Source organism: Hippocampus bargibanti, linkage group LG14, assembly GCF_051943395.1.
Source record: "Hippocampus bargibanti isolate YZ-2025 linkage group LG14, ASM5194339v1, whole genome shotgun sequence".
NCBI lineage: Eukaryota > Metazoa > Chordata > Actinopteri > Syngnathiformes > Syngnathidae > Hippocampus > Hippocampus bargibanti.
The window spans coordinates 11176028-11199182 of record NC_142747.1 but is presented as its reverse complement, the minus strand read 5'-3'; the positions used below and the strand labels follow the sequence as shown (position 1 = coordinate 11199182).

The window sequence follows — 23155 nt, the reverse complement described above, 5'->3', positions numbered from 1 at the left end:
CTATTGTTTTACAATAATTCCATATATACAATACAATATACAGTATATTTATTTATATAGCGCTTTATCAACAGCTGAAGCTGTAACAAAGCACTTAACATGGACAGCTATCATACAAAAAATAAAGCAGTAAAGCAAAGATATATGATTTATGTTGTTTGATTGCATCTATTTTGTTCAATTTCAGGTCACACACAGGCCATTGACAATTTTGTGTCAGAGTCAATGGAGACTTTGTCGACACGACCAGAAAATATTGAAGCGATTAGTACTGCCAGCAGCAAATATGCCCAGATAATGGCCAACAAACCTGAGGTAAGAGACAAATAACTCACATTGGGGAATTTAGAACACAGAAGAAAATGCAGCATTTTGCTCCTGTATTTTTAAATAGTTGAGGATAAACAAAGCTCACTTTGCAATTGAAATGTTATTTTTTGATTTTGTCTTTCTGTTAACCCAGCCATATTCTTTTTAGCAACATGGACAAAAAGCTCTGTCCCATTTATATTTCTGTAGTCATTATTAACAATTTCCTAATTGCTATTTTCAATGCATGTTTTCAATTGCATCCCAAAAAATGATGAAAGTAGAAACACGCAAAAGTCATGCAGCTCACCGCTAACTGTATCGATCTGACCAGATCCTGCCTCAGTTCAAGTCAGCAGAGGAGAAGAACCGTTTGCTGCGAGCAGTATCTGGCGCGGGGCTTGACTCTCTCTCTTCCCTGAGGGCCAAATGGGACAAACTGGAGCTTGTCATGGAGAGCCATCAGCTCATGATCAAAGATCAGGTATCCCAGCGATGGGGCACATTTTCTGCCGGTGGTTGACTTGTTGTGATATCATGATGTTCTCCTTTGTAGGTTGAAGTGATGCGAAGTCACACCACAGAACGTATCAATGCCTACAGGGCAGATCTAGAAAGGTTCAAGGCCCGCTGGGACCAGCTGAAACCCAAAGAAGAGCTCCTCGAATCTGGTGATCACGAAACGCTACTTGCTAGTCTTCAAACCATCAGAGATAAGCAGCAAGAATTCCAGGAATTAGAAGCAATGCGGCATAAGCTAAGGTAAGTAGTTTATTGTATAGTTTATAGTCAGAATACTAGAGCTGTCGAGAGGGTGGATACTTTCTGATCTTACCACCCTCTTTTCCCATTTACGCTACTCCTGCTCCGCTTAGTGAGGACTGTGTGTATTTCGACATGGAGGTTTCAACTTTCCCTCTTGCCGAAGAGACAAAACAAGACATGGAGGAATACAGTCTGATGTGGGGTCTGTATGAGGAGTGGCACCAAGGCTTTACAGAAAAGGCTCAAGAGGACTGGATCTCCTTCAGGTAAAGTAACAAACACCGATCAAAAACACCACTGATATAATTATTATTTGCTTTGTTCACTTCATCATATTCTTTACAGGAGTAAGACCTATGTGTTTGAGGAGTTTCTATTCACATGGCAGGACAAACTTCGGAAGCTGGAACAGCCTACAGCCATTTCTGTCAAACTGCAAGGAGAAGTGGACAAATATAAGGTACACAATCCAGTTCAAAACATTTTTCTGTGTCACTTGATATGCATGAGTTGACATTCTGTGTTCCTTACACTTAGTAACTTACCTAAACATTGTTTTGCTCATGTAAAGTGGCTGGCAACCAGTTCAGGATGTTCCCCTTCCTACTCCCTTAAAGGACAACCAACGTCACTTTTTGTTTTTTAACTGACATCAGAAAAACGTTTTGTAGCATCTAAAATACCCAAAACACACAATATGATATTTTTAGTCAAATGCAAAACAAAAATGACTTAGTGTCCAAAATATAATAATAATAATAATTGAGCTGCGAATTGCGCATTTTCAAAAAGTCCCGCCCCCAGTTCGTGACATCACGCCAAGACGTCTTGCATTGCTGAAGAATCAAAACAATGGCTTCAGATTCAGAGAATATGCTTTCTTGTTACACATCCAGTTATGAATATGATTCAAATAGTTCTGCAGAGGAAAGCATACATGTTTGCAATCGAGAATTATATGTGCCATTTTGAGGCAACATTGGGGGAAAATCTCTCACCCAAAAAAAGAGGCACAAAATGGCGACCTCCAGTGGCCACCTCTGCTTCCACAGGCTGATAAATTCCTTATATGGAGCTTGGATGCCCTCTTCTGGCGGCTTTTGGGTGCAACACGGTTCTCAGACCAAACATGTACAGCAAAATACATTGACGTGATGGAATGACTGCTACAATGTGTCTTTTTTTCAGTCAGGGGGCAGTCCTTTCGTGACGTCACGTACGGACTCGTCACCAACTCAAAAACAAGACTTCCTGAATATTCAGAGCGAGTCTTAAAACGTAAAATATAGCTATATGCGGTGGAATCTTATTAAAATACGCTCAGTAGAAGTCATTTGAAGCCATTTTACAAATTATGGACACAACTTGTCCGGAGACGTCGGTTGTCCTTTAAGACAGCAGTGATAGGCTCCAGCATGCCCGTGACCCGTGAAGCGGATTTATAGAATGACTAGCTGGAAAAAGTCATCAGTAGGGCTGTTGTTCAAGCTTGAACTTTTGTGAAAGTGTGAAATAAATGAAGCTGTATTGTATTGTATTGTGTTGTATTCTCAATATTCGGGGATTGAGTTCATGCCCCACCTAATTGTTGTGCCAATGTTCGATATGAACTTTTAAATGAATAACCTTTCAATCTGTGTCTTTAGAACATTGTTCCAGTACTCAAGTATGTGCGTGGGGAACATCTGTCTCAAGACCATTGGTTGGACATGTTCCGTTTACTTGGTCTTCCACGGGGGATGACTTTAGAAAAACTCGTCTTTAATGACCTCCTTGGAGTGGCAGATAACATTATTACAAAGGCCAAGGAGCTTAAGGTATAGTACAGCAAATATAAAAACACCGTTTAATGCAAAGTATTAGAAACGGAGATAAATCATTTTAACCCTTTATTTTTTTAACCACTATTCTATCGATGAGAAGGTTTCTTCAGCCGTCATCTGTACAAAAGTGAAGGTTTCGGACGTTTCGCCTCCTATCCAATAGGCTTCGTCAGCGGCTGAAGAAACCTTCTCATCGATGGACCACTCCTGTACGACTGAGAGCTTACACAGACGAACCACTATTCTAGTTATTTTTTTAACAATATCGGTTGCTTTCTTGCATGATCTTGTACTATCTATTACTATTCTTTGGAACTGTTTATTATTCTGCCACCACCGTGCTTTGGTTTTGATGAATTTCTCATTGATGTTCTCTGTCTTAGAAGTGTTACAAATAGAGACAGAAATGTTGAGATCTCATTAAAAAGTCAGAAGCATATGACAATGTTGCATCTGAGGTTTTTAAGCTCAAATCTACCTCCGGTTAATACCTGGCTAAATGTACTCTTATGTTTCATGTAGGACCTCAATAGTCGCGCACAAGCAGAGGTGACAATCAGAGAAGGACTGAGAGAGTTGGATTTGTGGGGAGCAGCAGCTTCCTTTAACCTCACAGAATACACTGGTAGCAGTGGCTGCACTCTAAACATCATTAAAGACTGGAAAGATATCGTCAGCCAGGTAGAATTTTATCTTTATTTATTTATTTTTTTTAATAAGCTATTTAACCTATTTACTGCCAAACGTGCAGAAATGTGTCTACTCCAGTGCCAGGGTTTATTCATTTTCACTCCAATTGCAGGACTAACAGAATATTAAGTTTTAGGACTACATAAACATTCAATGCAGCGCAAGAAACCTTAGACTCTCTTCTTTTATCAGAAAAGAGTTAATTCTGGGCTTCCCTACTGAAGCTGCTGCCCCCGCGACCCGACCCCGGATAAGCGGCAGAAGATGGATGGATGGATGGATGGAGTTAATTCCTCAGTTATATTGGTCTGAAGTAATATGAGGTGCAAGTGGGGCGGGCTGTACAAAAGGCAAATGCCGCCCCCTAGTGGAAGGGAAAAAACATTAACCAGAGGTCTGGCCGGTGCTTTATCGGCACCCCCGCTAGAAAAACCAAAACCCGAACAAATTCGGAAATAGGGTTATGTTATGCTTTCAATTCACGAATAGATTCACGAATGGCAATGCATGAGTTAAGTTGAGTGAAGGTTATGGACTATGGATTTATATTGTGGCATGGTATATTGTTCAATTAGAACTGAAAAAAGTGCCACTTGATTATTTTGAGAGTTTTACTCACTGCATGTTTTGGCACAAATTAAATAATTGGAGTCATTTCTGAATTTAGCCAGTTTAGTACTGCACACTTCACCACTTTCGTCTCTGCGATTTGAGATGTTCATGAATGAGCCCCCAGATCTGAGCATAAATCCCTCATAACTTCTATTTCGGTGTCTGCCTTTGATTACTGTTGATTTTATAATTATATTGCATATAAGACACAAAAAACAATCCAGTCTGAATCTCTGTATGGAGAACAATGCTTCATTTTGCAAAACTTATTTGTTCAAGGAGCTCATTGAATTGACATTTTGTCCCGATGAATTATAATTGCTCCAAAGACGAAACTGTTCTTAGTCACAACAACACACACTATTCAACAAAATCTTTAGAGTCAAGCCAATATTGGCCTAATTGCCACTTTGTGTCCATGCAGGTGGGAGACAATCGCTGCTTGCTGCAGTCTCTGAAAGACTCGCCCTACTACCGCAACTTCCAGGACAAGGTCAGAGGAATATGTTGGATTGGGGTCCTTTGAATAAATTGAAATAATTAGGACCCCCCAAAAGAAAAGAATACTTGTATTGTGTGAATGTTTACATTCAGGTCATCTTGTGGGAGGTACGTCTGTCAGACTTGGATGAATACTTACTAAGTCTAAATGCCATCCAAAGAAGATGGGTTTATCTGGAACCTATCTTTGGACGAGGGGCGTTGCCGCGAGAAGAGGCTCGTTTCAAACGAGTTGATGAAGATTTCAGGTAATTGGAGTGTGAGCGACGATTCTATGAGAGGATGTGTCCTGTAAACATAAATTAACAGCAAAATCCCATGTGCCGCAGGTCTATCATGTCTGACATCCAGAGGGACAACAGAGTCATTTCTCTGAGCTCAAGGGCTGGCATCAGAAACTCCCTGGTGACCATAATGGACCAGCTGCAGCGCTGCCAAAAGTCACTCAATGAATTCCTGGAGGTACATACACACCAGAAACACCAACATTTGGCATCCCTCCCTTCATGCATAGCTACTTCATATGTTAGCGTGTGTGTGTTTTAGGAGAAGCGTTCAGCCTTTCCAAGGTTTTATTTTATAGGAGATGATGATCTTTTAGAGATTCTTGGTCAAGCCACCAACCCAACGACTATCCAGTCACACCTCAAGAAACTCTTCGCAGGTCGCATTTCTTTGTTGCATTTTGATAATTGTTGTTTTCTAGCTCTAGTGAACAACATGAAAACCTGAAGCTTATCATTGTACTCCCCGCTCAGGTATCCATAGTGTTTTGTTTGATGAGCAATGCCAGCATATCGTGGCCATATGTTCTTTGGATGGAGAGGTGGTGCCTCTCAGAAATACTGTCCACATCACCAACCTTGTGGAGGTATACATAACATATAAAGTATGATATGTAGATGCCTTTTTGAATAATTTTGCATTTCCGTATAGACAGTCTTTTTATGTCATGGCGCCCCTTGTGCGGCTGCCTTTGCACCATCTCCTAACCCTGTTCCAGTCCCTTTCCATCCTACTATTTTGTTTATTTATTTGTCCAATCATGTTTTGTGTATTTTTGTTCTTTTGTGCATGTAATATTTTGTTTATCTTTTGACCCGCCTCTACCCCTTTCAATTTTGCTCCTTAGATTGCAAATTTCCCCATTGTGGGACGATTAAAGGCTTTCTTATTCTGATTTTTCCCATTGTTTGTACTTTACGTATGTGTGCTTCCTAGGTGTGGTTAAATGAACTTTCAAAGGAAATGAAGGGTACTCTGAAGAAAATGCTGCATGAATGTGTCACTGCAGGGAAGGAAGGGGATGTCGACCCCTCACGTTATCCATCACAAGTGCGTATACAATACATAATTTTTCCCTTTTATTTATTGTATCTATTTTTAAATGATGTATGTACAGCATGTATGTGTGTATGTGTGTGTGCGTGTGTGTGTGTGTGTGTGTGTGTGTGCGTGTGTGTGCGTGCGAGTGTGTGAGTGTGTATGTATTTGTATATTTATTTATTTATTTATTGTACTTCAGTCCACCTCTTTTTTATATTTTTTCTAACATTTTTTGGGGGCAACAACCCCTTTTAAATATCAACATTGTAAATTTGGGGTGTAGATTTTGTGTCTTGCAGAGCAAATACAGTTTACCGAAGATGTAGAGCGATCACTCAAGGAACACAATCTAAAGCAGCTGGAATTGGAGCTCAGTGCCAAGCTAGAACACTACACCACAGTTGATTCCAGCTCTGATGAACAGACAAATTCAGGTCTGCGTGTGTGTCTGTGTGTGCAATACATGTCTTGCGTCTTTATAGTACTGGTTAGGGCGTTAATAACATTTTAAATACATGCAAAATTATTAGCATCAGCCTTAAAATGAATAAATGCAATGATGTTTTTTTATGTTATTTTCGTATACTTTACATCTAAATTTCAAGTATGATCACATTTCACCAATGCACTTGTTCATAATGGTTCTTTGCAGACACCGGTATTCTGCAGCTTAAGCTGAAGGCCTTGATTCTGGATATTATCCACAACATCAGCGTAGTGAAGCATCTGAAGCAAGCAGGAGTCAGCAGCCTTGATGCATGGGACTGGCAAAAGCAACTTCGCTTCTACATGGGACCTGATAAATGTTGCTACATTAATATGGTGGATGCGCAGTTCAACTATACCTATGAATACCAGGTGGGTAACTGCAAATGGTTATGCCCCCTCCCATTTTCTTCTTTGCAACGTTCCACTTCCTCCACACATCCAAGTTTGGGCTTCTATTTGAGCTTGTGATAATTATTGCAGATGACATCTGCAAATATCCTTTCCGTAACGTTAGCACACACCAATTATGTGTGTCACCATTATTCACTATCCCAAAAATAGAAGAACATTGGACGGGTTTAAAAAGAGCAAAATTATCATTTGAGGTCAGAATATAAATGGGGAGACACATTTCGTGCTGAACATTCCATTCACAATAGTCTGTGTGTGTGTGTGTGTGTGTGTGTGTGTGTGTGTGTGTGTGTGTGTGTGTGTGTGTGTGTGTGTGTGTGTGTGAATATCATGTCAGATGAAAGTCACTTATCAGACACAAAATATGTGTATACGAATATTCCAGCTTTGTTACACACCTGTCCAGGTGTCAGTGCCGAACATAAAAGACAAGAGAATTGCACTCGTTCGATGTAACAAGTTAAACAAAAATTAGGTCAAAAGAAAATAAACAGTCAAAAAATGGGTCATCATATTGCGAAATCATATAGGCACCATCGTTTGGGGATTGTTTAAGATGCAGATTTCTGACTATCTCAGAAATATGCGCCATTTTGGGGCGCTGTTGATTTACGGGTAAATCAAGACAAAACTCGCCAACTGGAAAGACTTTACAGGAAGACTGGGCTCACTACTCACAAGGACATGTACACAACTCACCTCACCCATTACAAGGACTCAATCTCACGCGCAAAATCGCAATATTACTCTGGACTCATTGACTCTAATCCTGGAAACTCACAGGTCCTCTTTTCCCTCAATAACAAAATCATACAACCTCCTATCTCTCTCCCCTCACACTTTTATTCCTCTGATACATGCAACACTCTGCTTATGTTTTTTAGCGAAAAGATCAACAAAATCCATCAGCACCTCGGGTCCTCTGTCCCCCCCCCCCCCTCCCAGCCGTTCTACTCCTTCCCAACTACTTTCCGCTTTTGAACTCCCCCATCCCGCTATAATCTCAGACATTATCACCAAATCCAAGAACTCATCCTGTCAACTCGACCCCCTCCCTACTATCCTTATCAAGTCCTGCCTACCCTCTCTTCTCACATTTATTTCACTCCTCATTATCAACTGGAATTGTTCCTATCCCACTCAAAACTGCAGCTGTTACTCCAATCCTGAAAAAACCTGGCTCAGATCCAAACGATTTCAATAATTTACGTCCAATTTCCCACCTTCCATTCATCGCCAAAATCCTTGAAAAGACAGTTGCGTCCCAGCTTCACTCTCACCTCACTCACAATAACCTCTACGAACAATTCCAGTCTGGTTTCCGCCCCCGCCACAGTACGGCTCTCATAAAAATCACGAATGATCTTTTCATGGCAGCCGATGCCGGTTCACTCTCCATCCTCATCCTTCTCGACCTGACCTCAGCTTTTGACACCATTTCCCACCCTATCCTGCTCGACAGACTTTCCACCGGAGGCATCACGCACACCCCACTTCGCTGGTTTCATTCCTATCTCTCTGATCGCTCACAATTTATCCAAATCAACTCGTTCACCTCACGGTCCTCTCCTGTGTCCTCTGGTGTGCCTCAAGGGTCTGTCCTGGGGCCCCTTCTCTTTATTATCGACCTCCTTCCTCTTGGCAATATTTTCCGTAAGTTTGGCATTCACTTTCACTGCTTCGCGGATGACACCCAACTCTACCTCTCCAGCAAACGTGACACCTTTCTTCCACCTTCATCCCTCTCACTTTGCCTCTCAGAAATTAAATCCTGGCTTTCCCATAACTTTCTCAAGCTTAACAGTGAAAATACGGAACTTCTCCTTGTCGGTACCAAATTCACCTCCACAAAACTAACAGTTTCTCTCTCACCATTGACAGTTCAACCGTGTCCCCCTCCCCTCAGGTCAAGAGCCTGGGTCTCATCCTCGATAGCTCACTATCTTTTCACTCCCATATAAATAACATAACTCTGTCTGCTTATTTCCACCTCCGTAATATTAACCGTCTCCGTCCCTTGCTCACCCCTCACTCCGCTGCTATCCGTATCCACAGTCTCGTCACCTCCCGCATCGATTATTGTAACTCGCTTCTCTTCGGTGTCAATCAGAAATTTCTCCATAAACTCCAACTCGTCCAAAATTCTTCAGCCCGGATCATCACTAGAATCCCCTCCTTTCACCACATCACCCCTGTCCTCCAGCAACTCCACTGGCTCCCTGTTAAACATCGAATCAAATTCAAAATACTTCTGTTTACATTGAAAGCCATCCATAACCTTGCCCCTCCCTATCTTTCTGACCTGCTTCAAATCTCTGTTACCTCTCGGTCCCTCAGATCCTCATCCTCCCTTAACCTCTATGTGCCCTCTGCCCGTCTCACCACGATGGGATGCAGAGCTTTCAGCCGCTCTGCTCCCGAACTCTGGAATTCACTTCCACCCAACATCCGTAATATTGACTCCCTCCCTATTTTCAAGTCCCATCTCAAAACCCATCTGTTTAACATTGCTTTCAATGTCTCGTTCAATCTGCTATTTTATTATTTATCATTTTACTTATGGTTTTATTCTATTTATTGTAAAGTGTCCTTGGGTGTTTTGAAAGGAGCTTGAAATTAAATGTATTATTATTATTAAAAGTTATTGCACATTGATCTCATTTGAAAAGACCACAAAAGCATTTTGTTTTTCTGTGCAGTAAATTGTTTTCAGACATTGGTTAATCACCCACTTGCATTCTCTTTCTCAAATTTTGTCATCCTATTGTCTTCCTTTTGATCTTCTCTTTTTCTCTCAATCCCCTCCATCCCCCACCCCACCCTACCTACCCTTCTCCCTCTGTCGTCTTGCAGGGGAATGCGGCAAAGCTGGTCCACACTCCACTGACTGACAAATGCTACCTGACTCTGACTCAGGCCATGAAGATGGGGCTTGGGGGGAATCCCTATGGGCCAGCTGGAACAGGCAAGACTGAATCGGTCAAAGCCCTGGGTGGACTGTTTGGACGCCAAGTGTTGGTGTTCAATTGTGATGAGGTAAAAAGGTGGTCTTTATGTGTAGAGAAATGATCCCTAATCACTCATCACACGCACCAAAATCTCTCAATTGCAATAATATAAAATTTTGTCATTGTCACTGAAATTCCAGGACACAGAATATTGAGTTATAGGACTACAAGAACATTCAATATAGCGTTAGAAAACTTATAACTTATAACTTATATCAGAATCAGAATCAAAATACCTTTATTCGTCCCGCAATGGAGAAATTTGCAGTCCACAGCAGCAATTGAAGAGGGATGGGGTTGGGGTGGGAGTGAAAGGATAGAAAACAAGATATTCTAAGCATAACATAATAAAAATGTCAACTGTATACTGTGCAAATGTAGATGTGCAAAAACCGTGTGTGTTTTTATATGTGTCTAGAGTTATATGAGCTTTAAATGAGGGTGGCTGTCCAAAATAAATTGCAATACATACAGATTGTTTTATATAGCGCTTTAACAACAGCTGAAGCTGGAATACAGTCAAAGTCAGCTTTATTGTCAAATATGCTACTATGCATGACATACAGTACAGATAAAATTAATAAGCCCGAGTGGCTACCTTTCTAGCTGCTCCTGTATTTTGTTTTCTACTTCCATTCCTTTCATAACTTTGCTGCTGTGAAATGTACATTTCTCCACTGCGAGACTAATAATGGCAAATCCAATCCAATCCAATAAATAAAGGGCTTACATGGAAAAAAGGGAAATGCTGCCCCCTTGTGGAAAAGAAAAAAACTTGCCAGAAGCCATGGCCAGCACGTTATCAGCACCCAAGTTTACAAAAACAAAACCCGAACAAATTTGGGAATGGCGCTCTTCGTCAAATTTTCAATTCTCGTAAGAATTCGTGAATGGCAGTGAATGAGTTAATCGCTGATTTTATGTTACGTATCAGAAGGACCCGATTTATTTACGAACGCAGGTTTCAAACTCTGTAGATATCTAAATATGATCACAATAGGTATATATTTTGGGATTGGTACATATGAATAGAAAAAAAAATCTTCTTTGTCAGCAAACAAATTACAACAATTACAATTACAATATGTGACTTCAAAATAAACAATAAATTAAAGTCTCTTTTCTCATGTTTTCTTTTAACCAGGGTATTGATGTGAAATCAATGGGCCGCATTTTTGTGGGCTTGGTGAAGTGTGGTGCATGGGGCTGCTTTGACGAGTTCAATCGTTTGGAGGAGGCAGTGCTATCTGCAGTTTCTATGCAGATTCAAGCCATTCAAGACTCCCTTAAACATCACAAACACACATGTGAACTGATGGGGAGGGAGGTCAGTGAATACAAAGTGATAGAATACATTTAGTTTTGCAAGTACGGATGCCAAGCTAATTCTGTTTTTGGACCATTCTCTTTTTTAATTCAGTTACTCTTTGAGTACTATATAGGTGTACTCTGATTGAACTTTCAGGTGCATTGTTTTCAGGCCACTTATGGTATGTGTGTGTGTGTGGGGGGGGGGGGTGGCTGTGTGTATGTATTTATTCATTATTGTGTGTATGTATTTATTTATTCATTATTGTGTGTGTATGTGTTTGTGTGTGCGCGCGCGTGTGTGTGTGTGTGTATGTATGTATGTATTTATCTATGTACGTACTTATTTATATATACATTTATGTATGTATTTATTTATGTATTTGTGTGTTTGTTATTCTCCCTCCCAGGTTGAATTAGACCCAAACTCTGGAGTGTTCATCACATTGAACCCGGCGGGGAAAGGTTATGGAGGGCGACAGAAACTTCCAGACAATCTAAAGCAGTTGTTCAGGCCCGTGGCCATGAGCCGGCCCGATAATGAGCTGATTGCTGAAGTAATTTTGTACTCTGAGGGCTTCAAAAATGGAGAAATACTGGGTCGGAAACTGGTTGCAATCTTTAACCTGGCCAGGTAAACTTGTATTCAGTGGTGCTGGGGGTAGTGTTTTAAAAACACCAATAACGGCAATGCCTTCTCCTGCAGTCTATTGATTCTATGAAAAAGTTCTGTTCATACTTGGATGAGCCCTCCAGTCAACGGAGAACGGTTATTTTTCCTTTCTTTTTGTGTCCAGGGAGCTGTTGACCCCGCAACAGCACTACGATTGGGGTTTACGGGCTTTGAAAACAGTGCTGAAGGCCTGTGGTAGTTTGCTACAGCAACAGAGGAAGAGTCATGACAAGGACAAAAGTGAGATCACTTCAAGAATTTTATCAATATTTGAAGCATTGTGGCCTCATATTTATTACTGCGAAAACACAAACATTAAGAGCAGCTTAAAACACGAGGGCCTGACTAATGGGATTTGTTTTCTTTTTTTTTTCTTTTTTTTTTGCCAGCTCCCAATTCAGATATTTAGTAGGGGAAAAAATGGCAACCACTTGGGTGGAAAATGCATGCGATTGAATTCCCTGCAATCTCAGAAAACATGCCACACTCAAAACAAGTGACATTTTCTCATAACATGGTGTTTTTTCCTGTTCCTATTTTGCCATGCTTTTTTTTGAGAAAATTGTTTCCTTATTTAATTCAAGTGATTGTTTTTATTTGTTTCCATTCTATGACAGTTCAAGAGACCAATCTGGTGGTCCAGGCCTTGCGACTTAACACCATGTCCAAACTGACGTTTGCTGATAGCTTGCGATTTGACGCCTTGCTCAAAGATGTCTTCTCTGGGGTTAACTTCACCGATGTTGAAGACCTGATCCTTACTGAGGCCCTGGAACAGGTCTACAAAGAGACTCGACTGCAGCCCATACCTACTCAGGTCTGTGTGTGTCCGTGTCTGCGAACACACTGCTTCACACTCTTTTCAGAACTGCTACAATCACCTTTATGATTGGATGACAAATGTGTATAAGTGCATGTTAAAATGGATGTACAATTATACCTTCATAGAATTTTCTCTACGTCTATGTCTACATAGCTCAAAAAGGTATTGGAGCTGAATGAGCAGCTGAGACAGCGCATGGGCGTTGTTATTGTAGGGCCAAGTGGAGCAGGCAAGTCTACTCTATGGAGGATGCTTCGGGCTGCTCTCAATAAGACAGGCAGAGTGGTGGGTGATTAATACTCCTCTTTACCACTTTTAAACCCAAGAATTCCAGCTCATCATTAGACTTCATGTGGTTACGATGGAACATTGACACCTCTTTGTATGTTGTAGGTAAAGATGTACACAATGAACCCTAAGGCTATGCCCAAACAGCAACTTCTGGGACATATTGACATGGACACCAGAGAGTGGGCTGATGGCGTCCTGACACATAGTTCCAGAAATGTGGTTAAAGAATCCCAGGGTGAGCCAATTACCTGGTTGTGTGCTGCTTTTGTTTTTGTTTTATAGTTAGTTACATTGCCTTTTCATATTTTCTTTTTTCTCAGATGTCAGCTCCTGGATTGTCTGCGATGGTGACATTGATCCAGAGTGGATTGAGAGTTTGAACTCTGTGCTCGATGATAATCGTCTTTTAACAATGCCAAGTGGAGAACGCATTCAATTCGGACCCAATGTCAACTTCCTGTTTGAGACTCACGACCTAAGCTGTGCGTCCCCAGCGACAATATCTCGCATGGGCATGATTTTTCTCAGGTCAGTGTTGTTAAACAATAATAATAATACTAATACATTTATATTCTAAGCACAAAGTGTCAGGTTACGTTTTTCTGTGGGTGAACAGCGGCAGCCAGACATGCCAGCGTTCACTCAATGCCTGTCATAAGTGAACTTAAATTGATGCTTCCCGTTGATTTGCCATTTATTTGGTTATTATACCTCTTCCAAAATCTCCCTTAATTCTGTTAGTGATGAGGACATTGATGTGGGCGCCTTGGTGAAATCGTGGTTGTGGAATCAACCTGAGCAGTGTTGCTCTAATTTAGAGAACTGGCTCAGCGATTACTTCCAACGAGCTCTCGATTGGGTCCTCAAACAGGTAATTTTTGTCATCCTTTCATCGCTCTCTCTCTTTCTCTCTCTCTCCCTCCCTCTCGATATATATATATATATAAGTATATGCGTAGGTATATTTGTGTCTGTGTGTGTATGTCTCTCACATCCATTTTGATTTTGTTCCATTCATTGAAGGTGCGCTTTATGCTCCAGTGCGCCTTATACAGTAAAGTCTCGTTATATCGATATTCAAGGGAGTCCGAAAAAATATCGATATAACCGGGACTATCGATATATCCGATATCGATATAACGGGACTTTACTGTATATAGAAAATTTTGAAAATGCACCATTGACTGGGGGTGCGCCTTATACTCCGGTGCGCCTTATACACCGGAAAAGGCAGTGCAGTGAGACCTCAGCTTACGAACTTAATTGGTTCCCAGACAGAGTGTGTAAGCCAAAAAGTGTGTATCACAAAACAAATTCCCATAGGAAACCATTAAAATGGGAATAATCCGTTTCCGGGTTTCCATTAAATATACTTTTGAACGAAATAAGTCTTAAAACTACACACAACATACCTTATTCTATGTATAATAAATGTGCTATTGTATTGTAATGAAAGAAATACACTGCACTATATAATAAAGTCACTCTATTTGCATTTGTGATGGTCATTGATGGCTTGATGGAATGGCGTTGGAGGTCCGAGGTCAAAGGGAATTGCTGTTTGGAAAGAGAGTCACATTCCATAAGGACTGTAATTAAAGAAATAAACTGTGCTATAAAATAAAGTCGTTTTATTTACCTTTATGATAGTCATTGATGGCTTGATGGAATGGTGTTGGAGGTCGAAGGTCAGAGGGAATTGCTGTTTGGAAAGAGAGGCACATTACATGAGGACTGTAATTAAAGAAATAAACTGCGCTGTAAAATAAAGTTTTATTTACCTTTTTGATGGTCGTTGATGGCTTCTGGAAGGAGAGTCACCTTCCATAAGGACTGTTGGTAACTTAACCTCTGGTGTGGCTTCTCTTTGCTTCTTTGGTGACTCCTCATCATTTTTGCTGATTAAAAACCTCTTAATTGACACCTGTTGCTTTCTGACTTGTAAGGTCTTACGAAGCTGAGGCATCACATTATCGTTCATCATGTTGATGATTGTCATAGCCACAGTCTTTTCTGGATGGAACTGTTCGATGAAAGCTTGCACATCATTCCACTTTGCCAACATTGCCTTTATGAGCTCACTTGATGCTGCAGCTATCTCCTCCTCCTCGCCCTCAGGTGTTCTCGAACCATCCGTTGCTGGCTTTAAAATCCTCAATAAGCGGCGAACTTCCAGGTTGGCGCAAGGCGATATCGGCGTGAATTAGCCGTGCTTTCTCGCATAAAATAGCTTTACACACGCTGCCGCTGGGTAGCTGCTTTTCGTTAATCCAAATTAGCAGAAGTTTTACAACTTCTTCGATTGCCCGAGACCGTCGCTTTGAGAGCACGGAAACACCTTTTGCAACAGACGCAGCTTTGATGGCTTCTCTGTTCCGGAGAATGGTAGCAATGGTTGACTTAGCATTGCCGTGCTCGGCCACTAAACCACACAAACGCACACCTCGTTTGTGTTTTTCAATTATCTCCTTCTTCTCAGCGACGGTGATTTTATTTTGTGTCTTCTTGGGATGAACACGAGCCTGTGGTGGGTTTTTTTTCGGTCCCATAATAGTAAAATTATCAGCAAAAAGCTCCAAGGAGGCGATCGACGTGTGCATTGAATGAGAGGGCGTGTGGAAAGTAGCGCCGGCTGGAGCGCTGTTCGGTGGTGTGCTTCCGTCGAAGATCACTCCGCCAGATCCGAAGGTCGTGTGCTTTGGTGTTCTTCTGCCAAAGGTGGGTGTGTATCATGAAAATAGTGCGTATTTCAAGGTTTAATTTTCATAAATTTGACGTTCGTAAGATGAAAAGTTCGTAAGATAAGGTGTTCGTAAGCTGAGGTCTCACTGTACTTATTTTGAATTAGGAGAATTGATTAATACTCCTGGTATGATTCTTAGAGCATTTGGGAAATGATATTGGAAGCACTTTCATTTGACCTGTAAAAAAAATGTGCAAACTATTGGATTAAATCAAGTGTTCATAACTCTTTTTTCCCTCCCTCAGAATGACAATGTGGTGGAGACCAATCTGGTGGGCACAGTACTCAATGGTCTGTCACATCTCAATGCTGTGATGGTGCGTGGTGAGTTCATCATTGGTCTTCTCAGAGGCTTCGGAGGAAATCTCAATCTCAAAACAAGACAAGAGTTTGCAAAAGAGGTGAGCTCTGACATTTGAGAACTTCAAAGTACCTCTTCTGGTATGAAAAATATGTTAATTATTATTATTACAGATGAGCACGCAGTTGAAAATGCCTAATCGTTTCTCCTACCGTGTATCTTTTTTTTTAGTTGCTGAGCTGGGCCAGTGAAACCCCTCCAAATATTAGAAAGCCACTTGATACCTACTATGACCCTGACAGCGGCCATCTTGCAGCTTATACGTTGCAGAGGTCTGACAGTCTCAAGCTGGAGCAGCTTTCTAATTCAAATTCACTGCCTGTAATTGAGACACCAGATATGCAGAGGGCCCTTCATTGCTTCTCTCCTTGGCTCACTGCTCAACACAGGCAACCCTTCATGGTGGTAGGGCCAGAGGGCTGCGGGAAGGGGTAACTACACACCTACAATTACACATTCACTGATGTTACTCTTCATTACATGTACATACATGTTTTCATTCCATTAGGATGGAAAAATACGATATTAAGTCAATCACTGCCATTCCCAAATTCTTCCTAGATTCAATCGGGAATTGAAAATATGACGTGGAGCGCCATTCCCCGGTATTTCCCTCCCACATGGCGGCAATATTTGCCTTTTGTACAGCCACCCCCATTTCAAGCTCAGATAACTCCAGACCGATATAACTTTTTTTCTGATGAATGAAGATAGTCGAAGGTTTGTTACGCTCCATCGAATGTTTATGTAGTCCTAAAACTCAATATTCTGTGGGTTATAGAATTTGAGTGAAAATGACAAAAACCCTGGCACTGGAGTGGATACATGTTTCCACATGTCTGGCAGTGAAATTGATTGGATTGGATTTGCCTTTATTAGTCTCGCAGTGGAGAAATTTACATTTCACAGCAGCAAAGTTATGAAAGGAATGAAAGTAGAAAAACAAAATACATGAGCTGCTGGAAAGGTAGCCACTCTCGCGGCGCCGTCTTGAAGTCAAAAGAACAAAAAAAATGAGTTCAATTAAAGGATTGAGCTTCACTCAGTTTTCTGTACAGGTCATTGTTTTGGTCAAACAATGTCATTTTTACACAGGTCTTGACTCACGAGAAATAATGAACAAACACATTATAAAAAAATGTTTTCTGAACATCTAGAATGCTTCTGCGTTTTGCCTTCTCCCGGCTACGTTCCACCCAAGTGGCGGTGGTCCACTGTAGCGCCCAGACCTCATCTCGCCACGTCCTCCAAAAACTGAATCAGACCTGCCTTTTGCTCAGTTCTAACACTGGTCGAGTCTTCAGACCCAAGGACTGTGAGAACTTGATTCTTTACCTCAAAGACATCAACTTACCCAAACCTGACAAATGGGGGACGAGCAACCTCACAGCCTTCCTGCAACAGGTAAACATTGTTGTAGGGAATACATCCAACTGACTTGAAAGCATAAAATAACTATTCAAAATGTTCTGGCTTCAAATTATTAAGATGTCACTATTAGCATTTAAACAGTGTGTTTAAATGAGCTGGTGTGAAGGGTGCTAACATATTAAGAAGGCAGATGTTCTAATCACGCATCAGCTGTTAGACTGCTGAAGCAATAATAGAAAGTTGCTGTTGTTCACGTTTTAAAATCCCCAAGACAGAAAAAGTCACAAGACAAACTACCAGATTCTTTATTGTGTGCATGGATGGATATGAACTATGCAACAATTCGTTTGCTCTACAATATCATGAAACAGGATTTCCAGCAAATTTGTGTCCTAACTCATTCTATGACACTCTTCCTATTCCAGGTATTGACTTATCAAGGGTTCTATGATGAAAATTTGGAGTGGGTGAGCCTGGAAAACGTTCAGGTCGTGGCCTCAATGTCAACAGGAAGTGGAGTTGGGAGCCATTTACTAAATTCCCGCTTTTCATCAATAATTCGCATCTGTACCATCGAGTAAGTGCAGTTGGAAACTGCACCATCGACCTTTTCAGCATAAATTGTGCTATAACATTTCTCTATTCTCGCTCTCTCCATCTGTTTTGGTGCCTCAGCTATCCAGACCGGGAGCAGCTGCAGACTATCTGCTCGGCATACCTGCAGCCAATTCTCCAACACAGTTTGGGTAGCCAAGCATCCTGGGCCAGCACAGGGAAAACACACCAATTGGCCGGTTCGCTGGTGCAGCTCTATGAACAGGTCTGGAATTGGGTGGAACATTTACATAAATGTTCATAGTGGTCGCCAAACTATTGACCGAATTAATACAATCATGATCTCACGATTAATTGAGTACAAACTCAATTACCTGTTTTCAACATTCCTTCTGTTTGGTTCCTAACAGGTGAAAGCCAAGTTTACAGTGGATGACCACAGTCATTACCTTTTCACCCCGCGTATCCTGACAGAATGGGTCCTTAGCCTGTTACGATATGACCTCACTGCAGGTAACCTCATACATGAGCAAGGGTTTTATTCATGTATTTATTTTTGCACCTTTTTTTGCAACTTTTCATTCTCATTTTATCAAAGACCTATTGTGAAATCAAGGAAAATAAATGATATGTAGTAGATTGTATTTTATTTAAATTCATTCATGCATTCATTAATTCATGTATTTATTCATTGTTTGGTTGTTTGTTTCTTTGTTTCTTTGAAGCTCAATCAGATGTGACCGACAGTGTGCTGGTGGTGGTCGCCCATGAGGCAAAAAGACTTTTCAGAGACCGGCTAGTTTCTTCCAAAGATCTCTCTACCTTTGATAACATCCTCTCCTCCGTCATCCGCGGAGACTGGAGCTCGGATGTGCTAGAAAACATGCCTGGTAGGAAATCTTCTCTCAAACTGCTTCTTCATTCTTCTTCTACCGTCACAAAATAAATACATGATGGATTAAAGAGAAGAAAAAAATATTCATTTCTATGCTTGTATCCCCTTATATGCTTATTCGACCTCTCAGTGGATGCGCACACATTTGAGTACTGCCAGTTCCCCCCCCCCCCCCCATTTGCAGATGGTTTCTATGTAACGTGGGGAGTCTCTGGTGGGATCGTAATGACTCCAGGCCAGTCTCTGCCTCCTCACGGTAAACAACTGGGATGTCTGCAGTCTTCTGACCTCAAGCAAGTCATTCAGAAGGTACATAACAATATCTTGAATTGTTTACTTTGATTTCAAAATAAACAGGAAGAACTTTTTGCTTTGTGTGATCTGGCCTTAGTACTCCTTCCCCCATGTGTTTTTATTTCCAAACAAGTCACTTTCTGTAAAAGCTGCCAGTTTGATTGCTTGATTTATTGGAACTACATTTTAATGAGTAGTGTTTTTTCCCACGTGTGTTTTCTCCAGGGACTCGCGCTGTACAGCCGTGATAACAGAGAACTGGATCTCCTCCTATTCTGGGAAGTGTGTGACTTTGTGTCCAGGCTCGACCGAGTACTGAGCCGGCCCGGTGGCTCTCTCCTCCTGGCGGGTCGGAGTGGGGTCGGGCGGCATACAGCCACCTTCCTGGTCTCGCACATGCATGGATACTTCCTATTTACACCAAAGATCTCTCGTGTTTATACCCTGAAGCATTTTAAGAATGATCTCAAGATGGCAAGTGTTGGTTTCATTCAAGATTTGGTCACTTTAGTTTTTGTAACACCTGCTTTAAAAATGTGTATACGCTATTTGAGCTTCACACTTTAATATGTGCACAGGTGATGCAGTTGGCTGGACTAGAAGGACAACAGGTTGTCTTCCTGTTGGAGGACTATCAGTTTGTCCACTCTGCTTTCTTGGAGATGGTCAACAGCTTGCTCTCATCTGGTAGATGTTTTCAATTTAGAACGAGTGGTCTAACTTGGACACATTTGAGAATCTTAGTTTACAATGTGCGTCAAATGTGTTTTAAGGTGAGGTTCCTGGACTGTACACTCCAGAAGAGTTGGAGCCTCTTCTCTCTTCCCTCAAAGATTCAGCTTCCCAGGATGGATTTACTGGACCGCTATACAACTACTTCTCCTTCAGTTAATATACTGCATTAATTTGGCATTTTGCATTCTTTTGTACTCCCTGTGTGGTATATCTGGTCATCTTTTCTCTTTATGTGTTCAGACTATCTTGCAGTTTTGCTACACCAAATTTCTATCTCTCTGCTTGAAGTGTTGCAGGGTCACTAAGGTGGAAGCTATAGCCAGGGAATTTATTCAATAGCTTATTGTTAAAGTCAAACCACTAAAAATCATCCTCGTAGCTCATTATTCAGGTCTGCCAGACAAGTATATTTATAGGGCCAATATTATGAGCACCAACAAACAAACAAGCTACCATAATGTGTCACTTGTGATCTCAATTATGTGAGGAAAGGCTTTTATGGTAATACTAAACCCTCCTCTCTGTGTCAAATCACCCTCAGGAATACAGCAGAATCTTCACATTGTTATAATCATGGACTGTTCAAACCCCAACTTCACCATCAGCTGTGAGAGCAATCCGGCTTTTTACCGCAAGTGTTCTGTCCAGTGGATGGAAGGATGGTCTGAAAGCAGCATGAAGAAGGTCAGATGATTTTTTAAAGGAATGTTCTGAAACCTTTTTTTTTAATCAGCAATATTTATGATGCCGAGTGTGAACGGTTTTGCATAAAATTGTGTTTTGTCAGATACCCAAGATGGTACTTGCTAAGGCAAACGCTAAAGATGAGAAGAATGGGGGTGAAAAGAAAGCACGGAAAGGTACAAATACTTTTAGCTCTATCTTACAGAGCAACAAATCCTGAGACACTCAAATAATAACTTTGTGTGCATTGACAAAAAATAACAACTGTTGACTCATTCACTGCCAGATGTGCAAAAATGTGTCCACTCGTGCCAGGGTTTTTGTCGTTTTCACTTACATTCCAGGACCCAGAGAATATTGAGTTTTGGGACTACATATACATTCAATGCAGCATAAGAAACCTTAGAATATGTTCTTTCATCAGAAAATAAAGAGTTAATTCCCAAGTTATATGAGTGTGAAGATATTTGAGCTTGAAATAGGGGTGGCTGTACAAAATACAATGCAATTCATACATATTGATTTATACAGCTCTTTAAAAACAGCTGAATATTTACTTCCTAAATTTTATGGGTCTGGATTATCTGTGGTGCAAGTAGAGGGGGGCGGCTGTACAAAAGGCAAATGCTGCCCCCCCCCGTGGAAGGGAAAAACATTGCCAGAGGTCTAACCAGGGCTTTATCGGCACCCCCCGCATGAAAAACCAAAACCCGAACAAATTCGGGAATGGCGCTCCACGTCATATGTTCAATTCCCAAATAAATTTGGGAATGGTAGAGAATGAGTTAACTGCCTTTGGAAACAGTTATCAAATTACAAAAAAACATGTTTCCTCTATTGTTATGTTATTCTTCCCCCAAGCCATTAACTCTTTGAACTCTTCAACAGTAGCCAAAATGAAACTGTATAGTGCCACTTAGCAGTTTTTTTGACGACGATACTAGTGCAGCGTGTTCTACCGGAAACAAATTGTGTGTTCTACATACTTGGCAATAAAGATGATTCTGATTCTGATTCTGATTCTGATTAATGTATTACAATGTGTGATCAGAACATGGACAGGAAGATGTGAGCCGTTTGTTCCTCATGGTCCATGAGTCATGTCAAGAACACGGTGCAACCCCCAGCCAGTATATGGCCTTTCTACACCTTTACAATGCAATTTATAGCAGGAAAAAGATGCAGCTCACAACCAGACAACAGCATCTGCAGGTAACGAATGCAATGACGCTCTAAAGTTGTTTACAAATGCAGTCACAGTGATTTGCCCTTACCCCCTCCCACGAGTGTTTAACCAGACGAGTTGCTAATATGAAAAGCAGAACTGACTTTGACTTGTGCTTGCAGGCCGGTGTTTCTAAGCTTAATGAAGCCAAGGCACTGGTTGATGAGTTGAAGAGGCGGGCTGCGGAACAAAGTGTGCTGCTGAGGACTAAACAACAGGAGGCTGATTCTGCCTTACAGGAAATCACCACATCCATGCAGGTTACAATTTCATCATTTAATTAGATTTGTATTGTCGTTTCCAAATTGGCAGGATGGGTGTTTTGGTGAAATGTCATTCATTTGTCCTTGATGACTCAAAGCGCTTTTCATTCTCTTCATCACTTGCATTCCAAGTCCCAACAGTGTTATCTATTCCCAGCTGTGACAAGCATATTCACTGAGAAAAAAAACACTTTTCTTTGTTTTATGCCATCTGTTGTATTCTCTCTGTAGATATCCGCAAATGTGAATGCAGCAATACCTCACCACTTCATGTTTTGTGGCTGAAGTACTTTTCCAAAATAGGATGTGGAAAATGAGCTGTCACTTTATAGGGCTTTTCGACTTTGGACACTCAAACCGCTTCACATTGTTGTGGGAGTTCAGTGTCTTGCTCAAGGACACTTGGATGTGGTTACAATGGCTGGGGATCAAACCACCAACCTTTGGGTTGGAAATCGCCCACTCCACCCATTCCGTTTTAACACATTCACTGCCATTCCCGAATTTATTCGGAACTTGAAAATATGACGTAGAGCAGGGGTGTCAAACTCATTTTTGGCCGCGGGACATATTGTAGCTACGGTTTCATTTCGGGGAGCCGTTATGAATTTGAGGAAGCCATAAGAATGTTTAATCCCCACCACATATTACATCTAGAGTCCACATCAAATTAATCAATAATTCGTTTTCAAATCTGAACTCAAGAATAATGACTGTTATTGTGGTTTTCATGCGACAATTTTAAAATTTGGTTTGGACTTCAGCAGGAATCATGGCACTTGACATGCTTGATTTCCTTTCGTGGGCCGAATAAAATGATATGGCGGGCCACATTCGGCCCCCGGGCCTTGACTTTGATACCTTAGACGTAGAGCAACATTCCCGAATTATTTCGGGTTTTCTTTGTCCTTGCTTGGGTTCCAATCAAGCACCGGCCAGACTTGTGGCAATGCTTTTTGCCTTCCACAAGGGGGCAGTATTTACCCTTTTCCATGTTAAC

The 23155-nt window shown here is 41.2% G+C and overlaps 1 protein-coding gene across 1 annotated transcript in view; it reads left to right on the top strand.

Annotated features, from left to right (window-relative positions):
* dync2h1 (dynein cytoplasmic 2 heavy chain 1) overlaps positions 1–23155 on the top strand; it is a 76642-nt gene that overhangs the window by 9700 nt on the left and 43787 nt on the right. The window contains exons 21-59 of the mRNA XM_089013457.1: positions 188–315; positions 644–793; positions 866–1071; positions 1185–1340; positions 1420–1534; positions 2721–2891; positions 3420–3578; positions 4624–4692; positions 4794–4948; positions 5030–5162; positions 5247–5364; positions 5459–5571; positions 5922–6035; positions 6310–6460; positions 6679–6884; positions 9780–9962; positions 11079–11261; positions 11653–11876; positions 12040–12155; positions 12533–12732; positions 12892–13023; positions 13132–13264; positions 13350–13557; positions 13771–13900; positions 16018–16173; positions 16305–16564; positions 17291–17537; positions 17930–18081; positions 18180–18324; positions 18470–18572; positions 18785–18949; positions 19139–19263; positions 19474–19722; positions 19827–19935; positions 20022–20135; positions 20525–20667; positions 20771–20843; positions 21719–21879; positions 22015–22152. Of these exons, the coding sequence (XP_088869583.1) occupies positions 188–315; positions 644–793; positions 866–1071; positions 1185–1340; positions 1420–1534; positions 2721–2891; positions 3420–3578; positions 4624–4692; positions 4794–4948; positions 5030–5162; positions 5247–5364; positions 5459–5571; positions 5922–6035; positions 6310–6460; positions 6679–6884; positions 9780–9962; positions 11079–11261; positions 11653–11876; positions 12040–12155; positions 12533–12732; positions 12892–13023; positions 13132–13264; positions 13350–13557; positions 13771–13900; positions 16018–16173; positions 16305–16564; positions 17291–17537; positions 17930–18081; positions 18180–18324; positions 18470–18572; positions 18785–18949; positions 19139–19263; positions 19474–19722; positions 19827–19935; positions 20022–20135; positions 20525–20667; positions 20771–20843; positions 21719–21879; positions 22015–22152 (5993 nt within the window). The remainder of the gene's footprint in view (positions 1–187; positions 316–643; positions 794–865; positions 1072–1184; positions 1341–1419; positions 1535–2720; positions 2892–3419; positions 3579–4623; positions 4693–4793; positions 4949–5029; positions 5163–5246; positions 5365–5458; positions 5572–5921; positions 6036–6309; positions 6461–6678; positions 6885–9779; positions 9963–11078; positions 11262–11652; positions 11877–12039; positions 12156–12532; positions 12733–12891; positions 13024–13131; positions 13265–13349; positions 13558–13770; positions 13901–16017; positions 16174–16304; positions 16565–17290; positions 17538–17929; positions 18082–18179; positions 18325–18469; positions 18573–18784; positions 18950–19138; positions 19264–19473; positions 19723–19826; positions 19936–20021; positions 20136–20524; positions 20668–20770; positions 20844–21718; positions 21880–22014; positions 22153–23155) is intronic.